Raw genomic sequence first — 24,610 nt, 5'->3', positions numbered from 1 at the left:
TAGATATAATGAGGGCTGTGAATAGGGTCCGAAATGGGGAGCTCTTCGGGGCTCGGTTCAGATTTGTCCGAGGGTTTTACAATATGGTCCTGAGTGGACGTACGTGTATAGCCCGCATGGGCCTCAAATGGGTGTTTGTGTTTTACCCTGCCTGAACCCTTTTGTGGCATCACTATCTAGTATCTTCACATACATATAACATTGTAGGTATATATTCATATTGCATGTATATTCGAGTTTATAAATTGAAACCATTCTACAATTACTGCGCAGCTAACTTTATAATGTATTTTTAGCAAATATTATGATTCAGCATTACAATACTGTGTAAGAATGTATCCTGTCTAACTAAAACGGCCTAATTCATACCATCTTTCAGATGAACAATAAAGTTCTGCACAGGAACAAAGGAGTACACTTCACCGTATCGTTGTAAATGAGATGATTTATTATGAAGTTAACAATACATATTGGTCAAGTTAATGTTCAATAAACACCCAGAGCTTCATTCTAAAAACACCAACATTCAGGACAAGAGTTTGCAGTCCCCACAACTGTTTTGGTTGTAGTTTATTGAATTCCTTTATAACAATATGTTTTTTTAAAGATATTTAAGCTACTCCATGAAATGAAATATTGCTGGAATATTGCTAAAAGTGGCGTAAAACAATAATCACTCACTCACTCACTTATTCTATACGTTATATTAGCTTTTAACTGTACTTGTCTTCAATGTCCAAATTACAGTCTTACATTTGATGCCGAACGTCAGGGGCGTAGCTGAGCCCTCTTACAGGTGTTCAGGCAACATTGGAAATAGAAATTACGAATACATTATCCGAGGTCGGTCTGGGTATCAGTTCCCATAACTGTGATTGTAGACTTCTGCGACTTGGAGTCTTTTCTCGAATATAGGTACAGTTTACTTCATTTGGTGGACGGCTACAAAACATAGAACCCATAACTGAGGAAGAGGTTCATGTACATTCCATACCGAAATGAGGCAAAAAATGGCCGAAGGTGTCTGGTAAACCGCATTTATATATGGAATACAAGAAGGGACATTGTCGCGTCGTCGCCCTTCCAACAACAAGCAAAAAGTGTCAAAATTAACCAAAGCGCGCAATTCTTGCTTTGTATCAATGTGTCGGTGTGGGGGACATCGGACCAATTTCGTAACACAATAACAATGCAATGATCAGGAAGACTCGAAACAAACAGACCTGTGAATATCCGGGCTAGAATAAGTCTTCAGCAACCCAATGCTTATCGTAACAGGCGACAAACGGGCTCGGGTGGTCAGGATCGCTGACTTTGTTGATGCATGTCATTTTATCCAAATTGCGTGGATCGATGTTTATGATGTCAGTCACTGGATCGTCTCGTCCAGACTCGATTATTTACACACTGGCTGGGGTGTTGCTGAGTGCGCTGTTAAACAACAAACAAACAACTTAAACAAACCTCATTCACTGGAATTGGTCCCCGGGACGAGTGACCGCATGAACCAGATTACACGTCTCATTGCCTGGAGTAGGTTCCACTCAAAAGATGATGAAGGTACAGAAACTCCAGCCGGTGGTCCGATTGTTTGCCGCAAATGGCGATCATTGACAGTATGTGTAGGTAATTGTCTTCTAGCTTTCATGGCAGTTAGGTCTTTACCTGAAAGGAAGATTCAGTCGAAACTATATTGCCACTGTCCGACTGACTAAGCATTGACCTTTTGACGCAATATCTTAATCGCACATTCCAGGAAAATGTGCAATGTTTAGGAACCGTTTATGGCGTATGAATTAAAGAATAACATCATATGATACATGGATTATAACGCTCGTGAGTTTTGTGATGACAAATATCCTGTATTAGGAATAAACACACTGTATGTGGCTCATCAAGGCTCACTTATTACAATGTTTATTCACACTACATTACGCTAATAAACAACATCAAACAAATATTCATAACATGACACTTGCCTCCGGAAAACACACTTGCGTGATAACCTTTTTTCGTTATGGGTAAGACTTGTTGGGAGCCATGGGGACCCAGTGGACAAGTTGCTTCACCTGGACCTCGCACAACCAAAGTGGGGCCAGTGTGTACATGCTGGCGGGGATCTGACAATTTAAAGCAGTTCACCTTGTGGAAAGGTGGATAGCTATAAATGGAATTTATTTAATGACAAGTAAGTTGCACGTTAAGAAACGACCGACAGACAGAATGTGTTTTAAGTCTCATCCTAATTACATTAAAATATTGTCTACTGTCCATGGGTAAAAGTACACTCTTTAAAAAAAGAGGAAACAGTTCTATTGATTATTATATTAGTTATATTGGAAACGAGTATACGGGTTTTTCTCTGTTTTAAAATAACACAACAGGTTTTGGTCGTTACACTTTACATATCACATGATGATAAAACAAAATAAACTTGTTTTGACATCACACAGATAACTAAAACTACAATACACCTCCTGGCATTCTGTAGTCAGTGTGGCACATTCCCTATTGTAGACAGGGCAATATAGAAGGACATGAATGTCGTCTTCCAAGTTTCTGTACAGTTAAAACACTTCAATTGGGAGGTTGCTATATCGCCCTGTCTCCACGTGTATTAGAGCAGTACCACACCTGTCATCAAGCCAGTGCGCTTCTGTGGGATCGGGGCATAAGTCATGAGACATAATCGTGGGACATTTTTTAAAATTACAATTCAATCTGGTTTTTTTGCCGCCATAGAGGGAGTTACCATTGGGTTGTGGACTTGGCGGATTCCTTTATCGTCACATGCTTCCTCATGAACACCGGGTTCTAAATGACATGATCAATGTATCCACAGAAAGGCATCCCTATCTTGGCATACACAGTTGTATAATACCTTTGCGTTAACGAAATATATACACACCGCCAAAAGAAACGCGAACCATTGAAACGTTTAGAAAAGTTTGTACGTTAAGAAGAGATGTTTCAAATGTGGACCACTAAGTCTTTATGACGAAACTAAAATTCAGTCATGTGGTACCATAATGTCTCTATTCTTGTCGCGATATGCTGCATGTGATTTCCAAACTTTACAAGCTAATCCTGCACAAGAGTCATGGGTCTATCACGTTCATGAGCGTCGATTCACACAATATACCAGTATGTTCGTTTGTGCCTCGAACAAATCTAATATCTCTTGAATTTTAGCCATTCTTCATATACTAACCAACATGTATGGTATTCGCGTTTCTTTTGTCGAGGAGTATACACCAGTAAAACAACAGTAATACACTCATACTGCAAAAGTAATCGGATAGCAGCATGTTGAAAGTGACGGTACACTGTCTAACCAGGCCTAGACGAGGAGAGTAGCTCAAAGTCTTTTTGCTTACCACTCATCGTACACCATACACTGAAGTCCATGTTGTCCCCTTTGTAATATTGGTAGGAAGTATATTAGATATCAGGTTGTGGAACCATTCTGTTCTCACATTGTCTTCGTCCTTTGTCCTCCGTTATCTCGTGGATGCCTTCCTAAATTGGGAGTCACCTTGTGCTTTCTCAGCGTGTCTCGCGGATTCCCTCGTCCTGATGGCTTACCTTGTTCTTCCTTCCCAGGACTCGCCATGTGTTTCCCCACGAGGTCTTCAATAGTATTTTCTCGTGAGATCTAACCGAGTGCCTCCTCCTAGGGTTTCGCCTGCTAGACGGATTGTTTACTGCTAAGTCTAGTCTTAAGATTTTTAACTGAAAATTACTTCACTGACATGAGGTTTATTAAAATACTAAATCTGCTGATCGTGCTTGCAATTGACTAAGGTGACAAAGTTGTCATGAATGTTACTGCAACATGTCTTAAATAAATGTAAAACTTGGATGGTTCTTGTAATTATTTTGAGTTTTGATATATCATGCGCGCCTTGTGTCTTGTAGTGTATAATTCAATGAAGTAACTGGGAGCCTTCAAGGATGTGTCAGATTAAAAATGCTTACGCAACCGAAAGGTCAATATTGTTTCCACAAAGGTCATTTTTTGTATTTCTTTCTCTTTTTAAGCGTCAGCTTAGTCTTCATGTTGGGGACATGGAGGCGTCAATGGCATGTTCTACGCTCAACTGCTGTGCGATTACCTGCTAAACTAAATGCTATAGTGTTCGAAGATAATCAGTGGAAACAGACTATTCATGCAAAACGTAATGGTTCCGTGTTGATGGCGTTACGTAATTTGACCTTCCCCTTTGTGTGCTACAGTGGTCTGCAGTGTATTGAAGTCTGCTAGCCCCTTTACCTGTTAGTTTGTATTGCAAATAGATAGAACCCATCAGTGCAAGATCATACTAATTGTGTCATTATTAAACAGAGATCCCTTATCATTGCGTGGAAGATTGTTTACTATTACTATTGAACTTATCAGTGGATCCGCTTTCTTCTTTTGATTAGCATCTTTTGCATCTCCACCCTTGGGTCAAGTTGTCTGTCCTAATGGTCATGGTGGTTGTTTTCGGACATAAAGCGCTGAACGAAATTCATTACTGATTATAATTGCAAATTAGGCGACAGTAAGGTCGATCTAAAGATATTCAAAATAGTATTCGCAGTGAGGTCTCGTAATATAAGCCGCCATTTGTATGTCATGTGTTTCATATTTGGTTATTGTAATTTTCCAAAATACTAACCGCAAGGTATATATCACGAATGATCATGCCGTCCATGGGGATTTTCTATACCTGATTCTTCATGCTGACGTTTTACTGTTTCAGGTAGATTCGGCGCAGTCCTTGTGGATATTCTTTATCTGTTTTTTCATACTGGTGTGTTGTTATTTCAGGAAGATTTAGCGCGGTCCTTGTTGATATTCTTCGTTTGTTGGTTTTTTTCATGCTGGTGTGTTGTTGTTTCAAGAAGATTCGGCGCAGTCCTTGTGGATATTCTTTATCTGTTTTTTCATGCTGGTATGTTGTTGTTTCAGGAAGATTTAGCGCGGTCCTTGTTGATATTCTTCGTTTGTTGTTTTTTTTCATGCTGGTATGTTGTTGTTTCAGGAGGATTTAGCGCGGTCCGTGTTGATATTCTTCGTTTGTTTTGTTTTTTCATGCTGGTGTGTTGTTGTTTCAGGAAGATTTAGCGCGGTCCTTGTGTATATTCTTCGTCTGTTTTTTTTTCATGCTGGTGTGTTGTTGTTTCAAGAAGATTCAGTGTGGTCCTTGTGGATATTCTTCCTCTGTTTTTTCATGGCTGTCCTGTTGTTGTTTCAGGACGATTCAGCGCGATCCTTGAGGACATTCTTCATCTACTTTTTCATGCTGGCGTGTTGTTGTTTCAGGAAGATTCAGCATGCCGTCCCTGTGGATCTTCTTCGTCTGTTTCTTCATGCTGGCGTGTTGGACATACGGCGTCACTGTCCCGAGCGGGCTGTTCGTGCCGTGCTTGCTGTGTGGAGCCGCGTATGGGAGAATAGTAGGAAACTTACTCGAAAAGTAAGAACTTAACATGTACATTATATGACGATCTCATTTCATTATAATGTCACAGCGTCACTTTGTCTCATCAACAGAGAAATACTACTTCGAACCTGGACAATTCTGTGACTGTCCTAAGGTGATTAGCCGAACGTACAGATCAAGTACTATCATCTACCATTAACTAGTAGAACGAGATACCCTTAGCAGCGGAGTAAATACATTGCAACTAACACCTTCTTACTGAACAGATCGTCAGCCAAGTATATGACCGTTTAAGGAACTGAAATTATTTATACATTTCTAAGTTATAGTCATTTAATTTTGCTTCCCCTTTTAGTCTTCACAGTATTATATTCGTTTTATATACTTTATTTCCAGTTATATAGGATATAAGACAATCTACTCTGGAACATTTGCTTTAATCGGAGCTGCATCGTTTCTTGGTGGCGTTGTCCGAATGACCATAAGCCTCACCGTTATCTTGATAGAGTCAACCAATGAGATCAGCTATGGAATGCCTCTCATGATAACACTAATGGTAAACTATCCTTCTCTGCACTGTCCCCACAGTCCTCATACATGTGTACACCATACCCTATATTATCACATGGTCACATGGACCAGTGGACAGAATTCGTCAGGGAAGTATCACTAGCTTCATTAAGGTTATCTTCAATGTGTCACAACGGCAGGAATCTGGCACTACTAATTAATACTGTTCAACTGCTAATTAAGATACTTTGTTAAAGCCGTCTAGTTCCTGTACTGGACTTCCACTGGACAACGGACAATTTATAACGACCTCTGCCTTAACAAAATCTACATCGTACAATCGACGCTGAGTATAGAAAAGGTTTTGTCGCATTTATTTACAACGGGAGCCAGCGAACCATGGTTTGTCAGTAATTTATTAGGTTCAAATGAAGTTGTTTATTTAGTTCATTCATTTGTGAATCGAGAATGCAATAAAAAATGACTGAGTAAGTCCTCGTTCTTTCTTTGATGACCGTATCATACATTGAACGACTTGTGATCATTCTTAACCTTTAGCCTGCTGAATTATTTTCACACTTCTTACCCCTGCCTGCTGGATTAATTTTAGCATAAGGCGCTAAAGAGGGTGGGTGATTTCAAACAGTCGGTGCCTCATTATACAAGGGCCAATTGAAGAAATATTTTGCACATATATTCCTGATAGAAAACTACACAATACTATATAAAAATATCCCGGTGTTTTCAATCATACCTAGGTTAAGACCAAAGCGAACACAAAATTTGTAATTTTTCTTGAACTTACCTGAATTGCGTTATAGAAGGTGGTTTGTATTTCATGCTAGGAACCTTTTAATATCGTAACATTTGTGCAAATTGATTTCAATAATCATATCGGCATATAACAGCGCGATGGTAAATTATGAACCATTTCAGTGAATTTATTATCTATACGTTAAACAGAAAAATAACTTTATTTTCGAGGTCATCAGTGTCGGTTGCAGAAATACGAATATTCGGGTTAATCTGACGTTTTAATGTTATAAAATTTGCAGGAAACATTTAATGACTTATAAATATTCACTAATACTAATTTCAAGCGTTTTGGTTGAATATCTACGATGTACAAAAATATTCAGCCCGTGTCATGACGCTAGCAGACGTCCTAAAATCAAACATGGCGCGCTTCGCCCGACCTCCGCATAACTCATTGCTATTTCAATATCAACAAAGTTTACATTGCCTTTATGAATATAACTTGGCGAAAGTTGTCGATCTTCGAAGATCGAAGAATGTTTTATTCGTCATATTCCGATTAATATGACGAGAGATAAACGAAAATAAAGATCGTGAATTCTGACAGCACTATTTCAATAAGTGCAAAGGTCACCGGATGTGATGTCACAGACAGGGGTAGTCTGCTGATAATCTTTCGAAACAAAACAATTATAGTAAATTTATAAATAGTTCGCCTATCACATACAGCAAAAACATAAGTATCAGTAATCACCACTAACATGAAATACAAATGTGACTTTGACGTTATAATTCGCGTATTAGTTAATCCGTTTGACCTTGCATGCTCCCGTGACCCGGAAACGGTAGACGATAAATCAACATGCCACATGCGAGTTTCTCGGTATCTTTTATTTGAACTTCTGTTGATATTTAAGAATTACCATTCAATGTTACGGTGAATATAAATGGGACATGATTCATATTTCTGCGATGTACACGCTGATAAGTTTCACTACAACAAGTGTATCCCACGTAATACGTCTATGGATATCGTCGATCAGCAAGATCACCCTCTACAACAGGTGCGTGAAAATGGGCTTGACACAACGTGTTCCAAAATAACATCCCCGCGTTGCTGAATATGATAGGGTATATATAAACAATAAAATGTTACGTACATATTTTCGGTGTTAGTTCCACATTACATTTGAGATAGTTTTCCTTTCGGGAATACATTCATAGATTCTAGCATGATTTTAGAACAGTTTCACGAAGGATTTCTAAATTTATTCCAAAAATATGAAGACCACCATGATTGCGTATTGATGATAGATTTGTAATTGTTTAATTATTTACAGCTGTTTACAGGTTTTAAAATTTAAAGTTATATTTAGTAGTTATTTTTTTCCACAATGATGGTGTGTGTGGACAGTAAATATTGGTCTTTGCATCAGCACAGTGTAACTGATCAAACTTCAATTATTATCTTTAGTTTAGACATATTTTTTCAACAATTATTATCTTTCACTCTGAAAACCAATTACGTGAATAAGTAACTCTCTGATGTCATCATTTTAATTTTAGTATTCCATGAATAATGAATAAATCAGATCCTTAACATATGCATACTAAACTCATATGGACATTAATCTTGTGCATTATGTGGTTTGTTTCCAAATAAAACAATTCTGAAATATAATTTAATAGGAATATGATATACATTAATTACAGTAACAGTACTTGTAACAGTATATAACATTTTTGTTTGTTTAATCCCAAGGTGGCACATAAGCTTGTAAATTAGCCATATGTTTCTTAGAAAATGCTATCTCAGTCTTCTGGTTGGAATGAAAAGAAACATGTCTGTGTACATGTTTACCCTTGCCAGATGTATTTTTTCCTGTCAGCCAATCCATTACTGTTGTTCACCTTATGTGGTCTATTTTATACATACAGGTACTGCTTCCAACCTGTTTTTCCTTTGTATGCACAACTTCCTCAGCTGGTGTGTATAAAAGATCCCCTGTAATCATGAAAAAAGATTTATAAAGGAAAGTCATATTTTCATTCAAAAACATATCTGTCTTTCCTTGAATACTCTTTGTCTAAGTGCCAGAAATGTCAGTGTCATAACAAAATTAATAAAAGACTTTCATAAGGACTTTTCTTAGATAGACCTAGATCTAAGTCAAACCATGTGACAAGTTAGGTAGAATTATAACCTTATAAGCCCTCATTTCTGAGGTGTCCATATTTTTTCACATTTTTATATATTTTTAGGACAAAACGTGATCCGTGTAGATCTGCCTGTTTTGTTATGTAAACACATTTTTGTCTTAAAATGAGAAAAGGAATCATTCAAACGAATTGTGTTTATCCCATTGATTCACGAAAACCAGTTGAAATGTACAGTGGTGACTTTTGTACCCAAAATGTCTAGTAATTTGTTACCCAAATGGGTATGTGATTTTGTAGATCTACCTAGAATTATTTCAAAGATATACATTAATTTTGGTGTCTTAAACTTAACATAATATCACTTTCCTATCAAAACAATAATTCTAACTTAGGTTTATTTTTATTTCTTATTTTCTTATGTACAAATTCACAAAGTATTTTGGGTACAATTTAATTTGTTTTGGGTACAAAATCACATATAGGAGCCTATAATCTATAAAACACTACCTCGTCGTGTACCAAAATTGTATAGGTTCAGAGGACTGGAGGTTCTCAGGAAGTTTTCAAAAACATCTTTAATATTTTAAATTGTTCTTTTTGTGATATTGGACCAATAACAATATCATGTTGTTATTATTATGGCATATCAATACGTTATATCGCTCTCCGTTGCGTTCGTTTTCAGAAAATATTTTAAAATTAAAATCATCGAGCGTGAAATCCATTACGGTTTCGGATTTAGACTTACACATTTAATGGCGACAATCACGAAGAAATATGAAACAAATAGGAGTGAAAACTGCTCTCCAGATCAATAAATAGTAAATAGTTGACGAAAAATAGTAAATTATGTATTTTCTTTTGAATTTGAATCTATTTCGGAATTTCTTTATGATAGCTTACCAAGTTTTGCATATTTTGCTTCCATGTGTCACATGCGGGACGTGCTTCCGGTTTCAGAAATGATAGCTAAAATTGCAAGAATTTTGATTATTTCTCGTAAACTGCATACCTAGAATGTATATCAGTTCAGATTTTGCGTATCATCCAATATTTGTCATTTTTCGCAGTGTTTGTTGACTTTGTTCAACTCAACAAATCGCGAGTTAGGCCACGCCCAAACGTATCACTGACGTTTGTCGGCTTGTCAATGTGTCCGAAAGTTTATCAAACGAAATCATTATGCCAACTCTTTAAAAATGATTTTTTTACAAAGATTTATACATACGTGTCAATTATTCTAGAACGTTAAGGTAGATGTAACCAAATGATTTTAATAGTCTAACAGGATAACTATGCATGTGGAGTTGATTGTTTACCGCCGTTGCCATGATCGTACAAGTTCCACCCAATCGATGATGTTACGATTCAGATTGTTTTTGTTTACAATTAGTTACATCGAAAGTTGCCAATTTTTAGAAATTAAGGAAAATGAGTGTCAGCAAACAAAAATGTATGATCGAATAGGGAAAATGATGAAATTATAAAGAAAATATCAGACTGCATGCCGCTCAACGTGAAGTGCCAAAAGTCACCAATGGCCGTTTCTGGTAGTTGTGTGCCGAGAAGTTTAGCCGAAACTTTTTAACTCGCGATATTTTCTTATTGAGGTAAATAAATGACTGAAAGTTTTGATATTGAGCAAGCTGAGCATTTATGCATGTCATACGTAATTTAAATGTTACGCAAAGCCTTCTTGGTAAATAGATATGGCGAGTTTTATTTTGGGGTGTCGTTATGACATTTGCCTGTCGAATGGGTTCGACATCAGATGCACGTGAAGTGACACCTTTGTCGAATGGCTTCAACGTTAGCGTGCAGAGCTTTAATGACGGTCTTTGGTCCTTCCTGGACGGCACATCACTGTACGCACATGCATCGCTTAAACAGAGGTAATACACCGTTGTAGACCTTGACACTTGATATCAAAGTTACTTCTTGCACGCCACGTTACAGACTTGATTACAGCCAGTGTGGTGCATCAATACGAAATACATGAATCGGGCTCTCCATCTAGCCAGCTACGATATCCTTGTATCGAGATAGAGAACTTTACGTTTACTTTTCAAAACAGTAGGATAGCTAACATGTCCATTGACACGTACACGTACTGTACTGTTTTTGTACAGGTTTTAGCAACCCAATCAAGTATGTGTTGAACTGTGCACATGGGGCAAAGGCCAATAATGTGTGAATGTCCTGTTGGCACTTCGTACTTCTGTTTAGAAAATCTCAGTAATTCTATTGTTTGTTCCTGGCTTTGTGTTCAGGTTGCCAAGTGGTCGGGGGATCTGTTCAACGAAGGCCTGTATGACATCCACATCAAACTACGAGGGGTTCCGCTCCTTGAGTGGGAGGCACCAACAAGGTCATACACGTAGGTTTGTTTGTTTGTTTGTTGTTTAACGCCGCACTCAAAAATATTCCATCTATATGAAGGCGGTCTGTAAATAATCGAGTCTGGACCAGACAATCCAGTGATTGACATCATGAGCATCGATCCACGCAATTAGGATACGATGACATGTATCCGCGAACCTGACCACCCGATCCCGTTAGTCGCCTCTTATGACAAGCATAGTCCCCTTTTACGGCAAGCATGGGTTGCTGAAGACCTATTCTTTCCCGAATCTTCACGGGTCGTACAGGTTGGAGTGGGGTGAGACCGGACATAGCCACATCCTCTCCAGGCAGGTGGGTGATGTACACAGCATGTGCGCCGATAAACGGAATAGATAAAGAATATATATTCACCCTGCATCGTGTCCGTTTGCACTGGATATAACTAGACACGTTTATACTCTTAACGTCATCCCCATGAAGTTCTCCAGTTATCGTGATCATTCGAAACAGAGAAATAAGTCATGCGATATCCTGATAATAATAGAGATGCTATTAATACTTGACCTTTTCTTTTTCTTTGTATTCCAGCTTAAAAGCAAAAGATGTTATGAGCAAAAAGTTGTCAGTCATTTTCCCACATACGAGAGTGTCAACATTAATAAGAATTCTCAAGACAACTGTTTACAACGCCTTACCCGTCGTGACGATGCCTCGACCGTCTGACAAAATACATATAGAGTCCGACATTGAACAAGTCAGTATACTGGAGCTTGGCGTCACAGCAGATTTCATGTTTTGTTAAGTCTGTAGACATCTGGAGTGAGTAACTTAAGTATTGACAAAAGCATATGACGTTGAAATAAACTGCTACTGATTTGCTTCCAAATGGTAGTCTTTGGCATTACATGATATGACGCAGATTTGGACAAAGGTTGTTTTATGTACCGTCATGGTCAACGGATTAATGCAGTTAAACTAAAGAGATATCAAGCAAATGTTGTTTTGATTTCCATAACACAATTTTTTAAATTATGCATCCACCGGGGTCGTTACGGTTTGGCTTTGAATCATGGACCCACACAAATACATGTGTTCAACTTAAATGTCATACATATTTTCTTTTTTTAAAAATATTTCTGCAGGTCTAAATAATAATGAGGTACCTCAAATAACCCCCGAACACTCGTACAGGACTGTTGTGACGCAATCTGTCTGTTACTTGTATTACAGGATGACAAGGGGGACTGCCTCAACCAGCCTCAAGACGGGCACCGAGACAAGTAGGTCAACAACCGTTTGATGAATTAAACAAACATTATTGTGCCGTTATCAAGCTTGATATGACAAAAGTGACATCACTCAATAGTTGTAGGTGTGTCCGATGGCTACCTGTACTAAAGTATATATTGTAAACATACGAACCTCATAAATAGGGTTGTGCACATCAGTGAAATGCACTGAACGTAATTTATAGCTCTTTACAAAAAGTATAGAATGTTCACATCCTGATGCAGCTGTGACGTATTATACTCTGCTGTAGTCCATCATTAGTTTGTGCAGTATGGGGAAATAAAGGGCTGTGTGAAAGTATCCTGCAATTAAAACATTTTCAAAGACTATTTACGTACCAATCACACAACGCAAAATGGTCATCTGCAACAAACGGCATCTGGTTTAATCAATCACAGTCTAAGTGATAGCTTCATGCCAAATTAGTTCTTCAGATGTTCATTCCCACAGGTGGACTGAATCGTACACTTGGCGATAAACGGAGATGTAAAGTTCGCGTGATTCCAGTTTATCGCCTTTTGTTATCGTTCTTCGTACGGTGTTCTTCTATCACATAAAACAAAGCACTTTTATTTAGAGATCGTCAGTATTATGGTTTATTTTAACTTGCACAGCGACCATACCACATACGCATTCAGACTTGCCCGTCACGATGCCGTTCCTGTATGAGCCTTCTTCATATCAATTATGCAGAATGATTAATGCTTCCTGTCAAGGTCTCTAACAACCTCAGTGATGTTTATTCACATATGGAAATAGGTGCTTCAGGCATTTAGGACGTCACGTGAAAGCTATAGCAATTCAATAGCACTGATACAGACTGAAATATAGGATGAAACACACACTCCTTGTGATTGATGAGTGTCGGCGATTTCAGTGTTGAACGTTTCCGTCCATGTTGTCCGGAGGTAATGACGTGCCAGCAGAGGCAGGTGTGGGATACACATTCTCCATCTGAGAGCATCTCAACCTGCTGGTGGCAGTGCTGCGGTGTTGATAGTTGGTTGTTTTAGAATAGTATATTCTTCTCCAGCGAATGCCAGTTGGGAGTTATGAAGCTACTACAAGATATGTCATGTATCATTCAGGGTACAGGGCAGACACAGTTGGATTGGGCATCAGCATTATATCTACTAACGTCAACATGTTTAGAAAAGTTGTGCATTCAATGTAAACAAACGATCTCCTGCCATGCTTCTTCGATGTTACCTTTATACATTTAATATGAATGTACATATGGACGCGACTATAAACATGTCATACTACTTGTACTACTGCATCTAAATGTTACTATACTGATAGCACTGCGTGGTGGCACGTGGTCCTGTGCACAGCGCGCAGATCACAAGTCAGATATTATTATTATTATTATTATTATTGTTGTTGTTGTTGTTGTTGTTATTAACGTCGGTCTCGGAGAGTAGTTGGATGGGTGGATGGTTGACCACTTTCAGCAGTCTGTTCACCCAGCAGTGACTGGGTACCAGGTAGGATGAAATGGTAATGTGGCTGTTAACCTTCTAGCGCTTCACAGGCAGCTTGGGTTCTATACTCCCTAGGGAACTGAGAATGAAAATCGAGTGCTCACTGATCCATTGACCGGGGTAACAATAGTGTAGCGCCTTGAGCATCCACTTGGTGAATGGAACCTGGCGCATTATAAATGCACTTATTATTATTATTATTATATATATATATATATATATATATATATATATATATATATATATATATATATATATATATATATATATATATATTATTGTTGTTTTTGTTATTGTTATTATTAAATGTTACTAGCGCTGCGTCTAAATGCTACTATACTGATAGCACTGAATCTAAATGTTACTATACTGATATCGCTGCGTCTAAAGCTTACTATACTCATAACACTGCGTCTAAAGCTTACTATACTCATAACACTGCGTCTAAAACTTACTATACTGATAGCGCTGCGTCTAAATGCAATACTTCTTGTCACACTGCTTGAAAATGTGACCATACTTATACCACTCTTCTTTATGTTATCAGACTTATATCACTGCTTCTGTGTGTAATTATACTTACATCACTACTGCTATATGTTATTATAGTATGTCACTACTTATAACACTACTTCTAATTGACACTCTGCACTACATAGCGTTCGCTCTCTAAAGGGGCCTGATTATGTCTGGTAGATGATGGTTAATGTTCAACACATTAACCTGACTGTATTTATGAAGTGGTACAAAATTGAAACAACGGCGTGTTCAAACTGCAGTGGCTTCCTGGGCGACGGATACAGCAAGGGAGTCATTACAACATACTCTCCTTGCATTGAATCATGTGTTTTTTCTTAAGTTGACTCTGCGGAAAATGAAATTCAAACGAGATCTCGTCACGACAAGTGTGTGAGTGTAGCTAGCTGCCGACAGCTCCCCGTCGCGTCAAGGCGAACTGTTGATTAGCAATGCCCTGTAATTAGAGTACAGCTGTACACAAACAACTGAGTAACAGTTGGACCAGAACACGTGCAACACGTGCAACTCGCAAACCAGTAGGCAAACAACATGCACATACCTTTGTTACAGATAATTACATCACCACTTATAAATTCGACGAGATAATTTCCCTCAGTTTCCCCCTCAAGTATATATCTGTTCTCAATGTCATGTCTCAAAACGATACACAGATTCAGCCTTTTTACGGATGTTGCCATTGCAAACTGCCTGTATCCAGAAAGCAAAAAACATAAGCTCATGGCTGCAATAACTACATATCATAAAGTAAGCTTCTTGTTGTTGAACCTGAATTTATATATAGGGTCTTCATTATGACATTGACTTTGATTGAATCGAGGACAGTATTATGATATTTAACCTGGTGACAATGTGATTTGTGAAACTTTATAAATTAGCTGCAGATGTAGGTTTGCCATTACAAGTAATCTTAGCTAGTGTGACAGGTTGGTCATATAGAATGACATGTACATGGTATATATGTTGCACGTAATGACTAGATGCAATAGAGTAGGGTAATGTGTCCCATGCACTGAAGACTTCAACATATTTGCAAGTCAGAACTCTGATATATTGATACACAGATTTAACAGGTTAAAAGCAAGTATTGTGGCACGTAACCTTTTAAACTAGGTTTCTTTCTTATCAGATAACATCGATTTCATTCATAGTGTAGTCTTTGCTCTTCCATGAGATTTGTCCTTTTGCGACAACACACCGCACTGTCTGTTCAGATAGGTGTGAGCAGCGCCTGTGATGTAATTCCGAATATGTCGCATTCAAGGTTGCCTACAGTGTACAAGTTACATCTCAAAGTCACACGTCCCAGATACAAGGTGTACCTACACAGACCCTGATTAAATGCTACAGCATGAACATTCTGTCATCCTCAAAATACTTGACTGGACACTATTTCTTTGTCTTAGTCCAGTAACGTGACCTTGACAATAAACGCCGTGTTATCGTTGCCCATTCACTGACATTTGTTTGTAAAAAGTAGTGCGAGAGACATTTATGTATATTTTACAGTATGTACGAGATGATGGTCAAAGTCCTTCCTATGAAGTTTACTGGCATCATCCTGCGCTCTCAGCTGGTCATGCTGTTGAAGAAGGGAGGGGCTTCACCTGGAGGAGAAGACCAGGTAGGTCAATCCCTGCATCTCGCAACTCACTCATACAATCTATCACAGATACTTCTGGTGAATCTCCCATCACAGGACAACCTAAAAGAGTTATGACGCAACACAAAGTTTCGCGCAAACTTATGAAAATAAATTGTCACAAAATGGATGTCTCAAATCGAATCAGTCGGAGAGATGACCCATATTGATGATTTTGTTTAAGACGCCCCCTTTCTTTGCCCACACTATTTCCATCCACTGTATCTCACTGACGAGGGAATCGGGTGGAGTTATATTTACTGTGTGACAGAAATATAGGCCTTGATCTACATCGTCACGTAGAGTGAATTCGATCGGTTTTTTTATTTTAGAATACAGGCATGCTTAGCGAACTGTTCATATAAGGAAGTTAGAGGATTTAAAAAAACCCAAAAGATTGAAACATCATTAGTTTCTTGTTTAGGTCACGTGTCGTTGTACAGACATTAAGTATGTCAAAAATGTAAACATATATAATATGTGCCCGTCCGAGCAAATCGGTTAAGGGACATTCTGAAAGCTGTATGACAAGTATTATGACTTGCCCCATTGTAATGACAATAAATATCCATAAGGTGTTCATGGAAATCCTCATTATGTTTTAAAAAGTGTAAATCATCGAAGATGTGGTTGAAATATAACATAATTCTCAGAGGAGATATTACCATGCTGCGAATTGCTCAGACAGATGTGCTTCAATAAAAACTTGAAATATTTAGAAAAGCTGGACTTATTACCGCATCAGGGGCAGTGTATTGCCCAGGAATGATGCGAATTCTCGTTTTGACATCTCAGCACTATGACACTTGGGAATATTGTATACAAATCACGTCACATATCAAATAAAATTTAATATGACATGCTTTATCTAGCCTGGGTGGGTGGGAGTATAGGTACCGACTGTGTTTTCTAGTTCCGGTACTGGACACGTGATAACGGTTGAAGTTCATGTCGTCATCACACTGGAAGATGACGCTCAGCAGTTGCATCTGTTACAGTACACATCACGGGATGGTTATCTGTACTGCTTCTCGAGGGTTAATTGATTCACATAACCAGCTCTTGCATATGTTATAGGATAACCTACCATCTGCTAGCTTTATTTTGACAAACATCCTAAGCGATTGTACATGTTTCACATATAGTGGGAATGGAACTTGAGTTGGTGTGGTTTATTCCCTACATCTCTACATGACCCCACCACCACCACTTATTTTTGGGAAATATTAACAGTTTACGTGAAACACGAAATAATATCACATATTCATTTCGCCTCGTCAACCAATCTCCAAAATGCTATCATCCAATGCCATTTCTCGTTAGGGTTGGCTTCTATTACATGTATTTGGTTTTTTTTTAAAAAAGGCAAAGTCTATAAATTGCTTGAATAATCATGACGTGTTGGTACTCAACACATATTCCTCACGTTCTATAACCGCCTTAAGCTACGAGTTTTGATTTAAACCCTCTTTACGCAAAAGAATGTCAGCCGTATATATTGTTGGAGTAAATTAAATCTTCTTCATGGAGGGTCGTACCGCAGAGTATTCTACTTATACACAAATATTCGAAAAACACGCAACATGGAGGCAGTCATCCGTAATATGACCTTATGTCCGCGAGTCGAGGCATGTGACATGTGTTTAAACTAGAAGGCATAATGCGGCATCTGTGGCACGTTCTCTAGATGATGAACATCAAATCAGGACGAGTCCCTTAAATCTGTCCAAGTTACATTAATTAAAACAAATAAGCACAATTGATTAATATCATCGCAAAATGCCATTTAATCAAATACTGAAAGTTATGCTCTGAATATTGATACATACATGCGTATTCTCAGTGCTCGTGGTCTGAGACGCGCACCTGGGGTTGGGGTGGGTGGGTGGGGTGTGGGGGTGGGGTGGGGGGTGGGGGTGGTCTTGCAGGTGACACTGTATCCCACCTCGGGTGGAACTGTTCTCAAAGGGTGTTTTTCAGCGTAGACAAAGTATGTTTTTGATGAGAATATAACATGAACTAAATAAATTACTAATGCTCGCCATTGACCTTTTGGTGTATTTACGTGATTCCTAATATAGCTAGTTCGTATGAATTACCCTGAGTTTCGCTCAGCGGTCATAATGTACTTTATATACATATATCGTAGTATTACAATGACATTATTTTCCGATTTCTATTGATTAAGTATCTATTTAAATTTATCACTGCTTTGAATTCGATCAATGTGATCTGAGACATTTAATAACATAACAAGATGTACTTAAGAACTGTAAACGAACATATGCAATAATGTTTACTTTCCTCTGTCCCATGCAAGGAAAACTACCTGACGAAGCCTCGTGTCCTTGTATCGCGACATGTCCTTTCTTTGTATTTACAACCCTGCAAGTGTTGTGTGGTCGAAGAATGATGGTAATAAGAACCGTCACCATATGCTACAGATACACGTGAAACCTGTAGCCTCGCTGTCATTGCTTACTACATACTGTGAGTGTCTGAGTATACTCAAAGTAGTGTCTGTGTATGTATGTGTATATTGTGAGTGTCTGCACATGTCTGTAACCCCAAGTTGTGTCCGAGTATTTAGGTGTATATTGTTGTCACGGAGCTGTGCTAAAGAAGCATAAATTAATGATGAAAACGTGGTAATAAGTTCATAAGTTTTATTAATAGTAGCTAATTGTACTAAAAGAAGACAATACAAGATCAGAAAACCCCAATCTGCGCTGACGCAGATCACTGATTAATTACATCAGAGCAAAAACACAAGCGGCTTAGCTAAGCAACTGCATTACAGTAATAGAAACGAGAGGCTAAAACAACACTTTGACAAAATACCTACCAGATGCGTAGACAGCCAACTAAGGGGGCTGCGACCAATTAACACCTGAGTCAATTTACCCAACAATCTCACGAGTGAAGAACCTCGGTTGGGTTTAAATAACGTGCGTGCGTGCGTGCGTGTGTGCGTGCGTGCGTGCGTGCGTGCGTGCGTGCGTGCGTGCGTGCGTGCGTGCATGCGTGTGTGTGTGTGTGTGTTTTTGTGGGTGTGGGTGTTGTGGGTGTCTTAGCATTTTGGAAATTTCAAGTAGTGTCTAAAGGTGTGCATGTAATTAATGAGTGTCAGAACATGTGGGTAACTCCAGCTAGTGTCTGGTGTTAGTTTGTGTGTGTCTGTATGTGTGTGTATTGTGAGTGGCTGAACATTTAGGTCACTCCAAGTAGTGTCTGGGTATGTGTGTATATTCTGAGTGTCTGAGTTTTTATTTGAGTGTGTGTGCGCGCGTGCGTGCGTGCGTGTGTGTGTGTGTGTGTCTGTTTGTGTGTGTGTTTTTTTGTGTGTGTTGTTGTTGGTGGTGGTTTTTCTTGTGTGTGTGTGTGAGTGTGTGTGTGTTGTCTTTGTGTGTTTTCTTTGTGTGTCTGAACATGTTGGTAATTTCAAGAAGTGCCTGAGTGTTTATATTATTAGTGTCTGAACATCATATCTCAGTTGTTTTTATTTGTGTGTGTGTGTTTATATATATTATGATTGTCTGAACATGTTGGTTGTTTCAAGAAGTGTCTGTGTGTGTGTATTGTGAGTGGCTGAACATGTTGGTAACTCCAAGTAGTGTCTGGGTATGTGTGTGTATTCTGAGTGTCTGAATATGTCGGACACTCCAAGTAGTGTGTGTGTGTGTGTGTGCGTGCGTGCGTGCGTGCGTGCGTGCGTGCGTGCGTGCGTGCGTGCGTGCGTGCGTGTGTGAACATGTTCGTATTTCCAAGCAGTGTCTGAGTTTATGTGTATATTCTGAGTGTGTGAACATTTTGGTAACTTCAATAAGTGTGTGTGTGTGTGTGTGTGTGTGTGTGTGTGTGTGTGTGTGTGTGTGTGTGTGTGTGTGTGTGTGTGTGTGTGTGTCTTTGTGTGTTGTCTTTGTGTGTCTGAACATGTTGGTAATTTCAAGAAGTGCCTGAGTGTTTATATTATTAGTGTCTGAACATCGTATCTCAGTTGTTTTTATTTGTGTGTGTGTGTTTATATATATTATGATTGTCTGAACATGTTGGTTGTTTCAAGAAGTGTCTGTGTGTGTGTATTGTGAGTGGCTGAACATGTTGGTAACTCCAAGTAGTGTCTGGGTATGTGTGTGTATTCTGAGTGTCTGAATATGTCGGACACTCCAAGTAGTGTCTGAGAAGTAGGTATACGTGTGATAAGGTTATGTCCATGTATTGATATGGGTGATGCTACATGGTGTTTGGGTATAGGTATTACACGGTAGTGTCAAAGTATTCATACATGTGACCCCAGAATGCATCTGGGTACACCTGTGACTCTGAAGCCTCCAAGTATACACGTGAATCTAGACGATATCCGGGTACATATGTGACCAAGTGATGCCCAAGAACATATGTGAATCTAGGCGATGTCCGCGTATACATGTGACCAGGCGGTGTCCAAATGTATCATGATTAAATTGTGTCTAAAGTGTATATGTAACTACATATGATATATCTTTTCGCATTTGCATGACGTCAGTTGATGTGAAAGTGTCCTGTTCGCCTTGCTATGTCACGAGAAATTGCTCTTTATCGTAATTAGCGCTGGAGCTGGGTTGCAGTGTCACAGAAATCTCATTCTTCAAAGACGATTTCACTTTATCAAGTAGGAATGTATTGTAAAGCATACTATAACCCTCAGCGCAACACTTTTGTCATTGCACACTTGCTAGCTGATGTTTTGAACTACAATTACTGCAACTCTCAACAAGAGACAAGAAGATTATACGTGGAAATGGCACTAGCTTCGGCGTTTAATGTATGACTTTTACACATGATTGCAGTTGAAACCTCATTAATCTCAGACGTCACTGCGATCATTTGGATACATTTTGTAACACTGTCAAATGATTTCGTGACTGAATGATTGTTTGGATTTTTCAAGCCGTGTGGAATTTTCTCCAGATGATATTTCTTCCGAAGAGCATGGAAATGTAATTATGAAAAAATGCCATCTGTACTTCAGAAAGTCGTTTATTTGTAAGATAGGGTTGCGTTAGCATATTTTGTGAATAAAACACGTTTGTAAGATAGTCTTTCAGGAAATACTATATCTTGATCTAACACAGTATAGCATTACCCGTGGAGAAGGTGATATGTTTCTGTCACTGACACCATACATCACTGTCCAGTTCTGACTCGCCTACGTCCATGAATACTTTTAGTGCCTTCTCAAGATTAAGGATAAGGAATTGGTGCCAAAAACTAAACTTAGAGACATATACATGATCAACAGCGACATCTTCGCAAAGCCGGAGTGTAGTGAAACATGTATTATTGTAATATATGATAGGGCTTAGCACTAGATTTCCAAGAAAGTTTTTTGTTACAAGTAAAACTAATATACCGTTGTCCTTGTCCACTGTTGTAACATTCTGTGAACAGTATTATTCAGAAATATAGGATTTGTTCTCTCTTGGTAAACGCTATTTTGAGGTATATGATAGAGATATAGATCGTGAGTGAGTGAGTGAATCCTCTTCAACGTCACATCACCAAATTACAGCTATTCGAACCACAAGGTAGAAAAAGAGTGTGTGAGTTAGTGAATCTTCTCTATCGTAACAGCAATTGGCCCAGAGTGGACAGAAATGTCTTGGAATGTGTCCATCGCACTGAACACTGGGATGTCATAGGATATGCGTCACTCGAAGCGAGCCCTGGAATATCGCAGAAAGTATCCCTCGACGAGCACAGGAATGTGTGTCGTAGAATGTGGATCACCCGAAGTGTGATTCTCGACGAGAATGTGTGTCCCTTAAAGCAATCACAGGAATGTCACAGAATGTGTGTTCCTCGAAGTGGGCACAGGAATATAGTAGTAAGTGTTTTCCTCGAAGCGGACGCAGGAATGTTGTAAAACGTGTGCCACGAACCGGACACAAGAATATTGTTCAATGTGTGTGCCACGAAGTGGGCATAGAAATAAAGTAAACTAACTGTGCCCTGAGGCGTGTACAGGAATGTAGTAGAAAATTTGTGTGTCGAGGCGTGTACAGGAATGTAGTAGAATGTTTGGGTGTCGAGGCGTGTACGGGAATGTAGTAGAATGTTTGTGTGTCGACGCGTGTACAGCAATGTAGTAGAAAATTTGTGTGTCGAGGCGTGTACAAGAATGTAATAGATTGTTTCTGTCTTGGGGCGAGCACAGGAATGTAGCAGAATATATAATTGTGTGTCGATGCGCGTACAGGAATGTAGCAGAATGTCTCGAGGCATGCACAGTTACGAGGCGGAATGTTTGTATCTCGAGGCGTGCACAGTAACGAGGTGGCATGTTTGTGTCTCGAGGCGTGCACAGTAACGAGGTGGAATGTTTGTGTCTCGAGGCATGCGCATTAACGAGGTGGAATGGTGTTGGTGTGCACAGTAACGAGGTGGAATGTTTGTGTTTTGAGGCGTTCAAGGGAAAGTAGTTTAATGTTTGTGTCTCGATGCGTGCACAATAACGAGGTGGGTGTTTGTGTCTCGAGGCGTGCACAGTAACGAGGTGGCATGTTTGTGTCTCGAGGCGTGCACAGTAACGAGGTGGAATGTTTGTGTCTTGAGGCGTGCAAAGTAACGAGGTGGAATGTTTGTGTCTCGAGGTGTGCACAGTAACGAGGCGGAATGTTTGTGTCTCGAGGCGTGCACAGTAACGAGGTGGAATGTTTGTGTCTCGAGGTGTGCACAGTAACGAGGTGGAATGTTTGTGTCTCGAGGTGTGCACAGTAACGAGGTGGAATGTTTGTGTCTCGAGGTGTGCACAGTAACGAGGTGGAATGTTTGTGTCTCGAGGCGTGCACAGTAACGAGGTGGAATGTTTGTGTCTCGAGGTGTGCACAGTAACGAGGTGGAATGTTTGTGTCTCGAGGTGTGCACAGTAACGAGGTGGAATGTTTGTGTCTCGAGGCGTGCACAGTAACGAGGTGGAATGTTTGTGTCTCGAGGTGTGCACAGTAACGAGGTGGAATGTTTGTGTCTCGAGGCGTGCACAGTAACGAGGTGGAATGTTTGTGTCTCGAGGCGTGCACAGTTACGAGGTGGCATGTTTGTGTCTCGAGGTGTGCACATTTACGAGGTGGAATGTTTGTGTCTCGAGACATGCACAGTTACGAGGTGGAATGGTTGTATTTTGAGGCGTGCAGAGGAAAGTAGCAGAATGTTTGTGTCTTGAGGTGTGCACAGTAACGAGGTGGAATGGTTGTGTCTTGAGGCGAGCACAGTAACGAGGTGGAATGTTTGTGTTTCGAGACATGCACAGTAACGAGGTGGAATGGTGTAGGCATGCACAGTAACGAGGTGGAGTGGTTGTGTCTTGAGGCGTGCACAGTAACGAGGTGGAATGTTTGTGTCTCGAGGCATGCGCAGTAACGAGGTGGACTGGTGCAGGCGTGCACAGAAACGAGGTGGAATATTTGTGTCTTGAGGCGTGCACAGTAACGAGGTGGACTGGTGCAGGCGTGCACAGAAACGAGGTGGAATATTTGTGTCTTGAGGCGTGCACAGTAACGAGGTGGAATGGTGCAGGCGTGCACAGAAACGAGGTGGAATATTTGTGTCTTGAGGCGTGCACAGTAACGAGGTGGTATGTTGGTGTCTCGAGGCGTGCACAGTTACGAGGTGGCATGTTTGTGTCTTGAGGCGTGCACAGTAACAAGGTGGCATGTTTGTGTCTTGAGGCGTGCAAAGTATTGATGTGGAATGTTTGTGTCTCGAGGCATGCACAGTTACGAGGTGGAATGGTTGTGTCTTTAGGCGTGCACAGTTACGAGGTGGAATGATTGTGTCTTGAGTCATGCACAGTAACGAGGTGGAATGTTTGTGTCTCGAGGCATGCGCATTAACGAGGTGGAATGGTGTTGGCGTGCACAGTAACGAGGTGGAATGTTTGTGTTTTGAGGCGTTCAAGGGAAAGTAGTTTAATGTTTGTGTCTCGATGCGTGCACAATAACGAGGTGGAATGTTTGTGTCTCGAGGTGTGCACAGTTACGAGGTGGGTGTTTGTGTCTCGAGGTGTGCACAGTAACGAGGTGGAATGTTTGTGTTTTGAGGCGTTCAAGGGAAAGTAGTTTAATGTTTGTGTCTCGATGCGTGCACAATAACGAGGTGGGTGTTTGTGTCTCGAGGCGTGCACAGTTACGAGGCGGAATGTTTGTGTCTTGAGGCATGCACAGTAACGAGGTGGAATGTTTGTGTCTTGAGGCATGCATAGTTACGAGGTGGAATATTTGTGTCTTTAGGCATGCATAGTAACGAGGTGGAATGTTTGTGTCTTTAGGCATGCGCAGTAACGAGGTGGAATGTTTGTGTCTCGAGGCGTGCACAGTTATGAGGTGGAATGGTTGTGTCTTGAGGTGTGCACGTGAAAGTAGTAGAATGTTTGTGTCTCGAAGCATTACAGAAATGTAGTAGAATGTTTGTATCTCCAGGCA

General features: G+C 39.8%; 1 protein-coding gene across 1 annotated transcript in view; it reads left to right on the top strand.

Moving 5' to 3' along the window:
* The window catches only part of LOC139470711 (H(+)/Cl(-) exchange transporter 6-like), a 93,618-nt gene that overhangs the window by 25,037 nt on the left and 43,971 nt on the right, over positions 1 to 24,610 (top strand). The window contains exons 16-21 of the mRNA XM_071252975.1: positions 5,309 to 5,462; positions 5,826 to 5,985; positions 11,126 to 11,232; positions 11,787 to 11,952; positions 12,429 to 12,478; positions 16,019 to 16,133. Of these exons, the coding sequence (XP_071109076.1) occupies positions 5,309 to 5,462; positions 5,826 to 5,985; positions 11,126 to 11,232; positions 11,787 to 11,952; positions 12,429 to 12,478; positions 16,019 to 16,133 (752 nt within the window). The remainder of the gene's footprint in view (positions 1 to 5,308; positions 5,463 to 5,825; positions 5,986 to 11,125; positions 11,233 to 11,786; positions 11,953 to 12,428; positions 12,479 to 16,018; positions 16,134 to 24,610) is intronic.

This window comes from Haliotis cracherodii, unplaced genomic scaffold (assembly GCF_022045235.1).
Source record: "Haliotis cracherodii isolate W230 unplaced genomic scaffold, xgHalCrac1.p SCAF_21, whole genome shotgun sequence".
Classification (NCBI taxonomy): domain Eukaryota; kingdom Metazoa; phylum Mollusca; class Gastropoda; order Lepetellida; family Haliotidae; genus Haliotis; species Haliotis cracherodii.
Note: the sequence above shows the minus strand (reverse complement) of the source record. Positions and strands in the feature narration are given on the sequence as shown.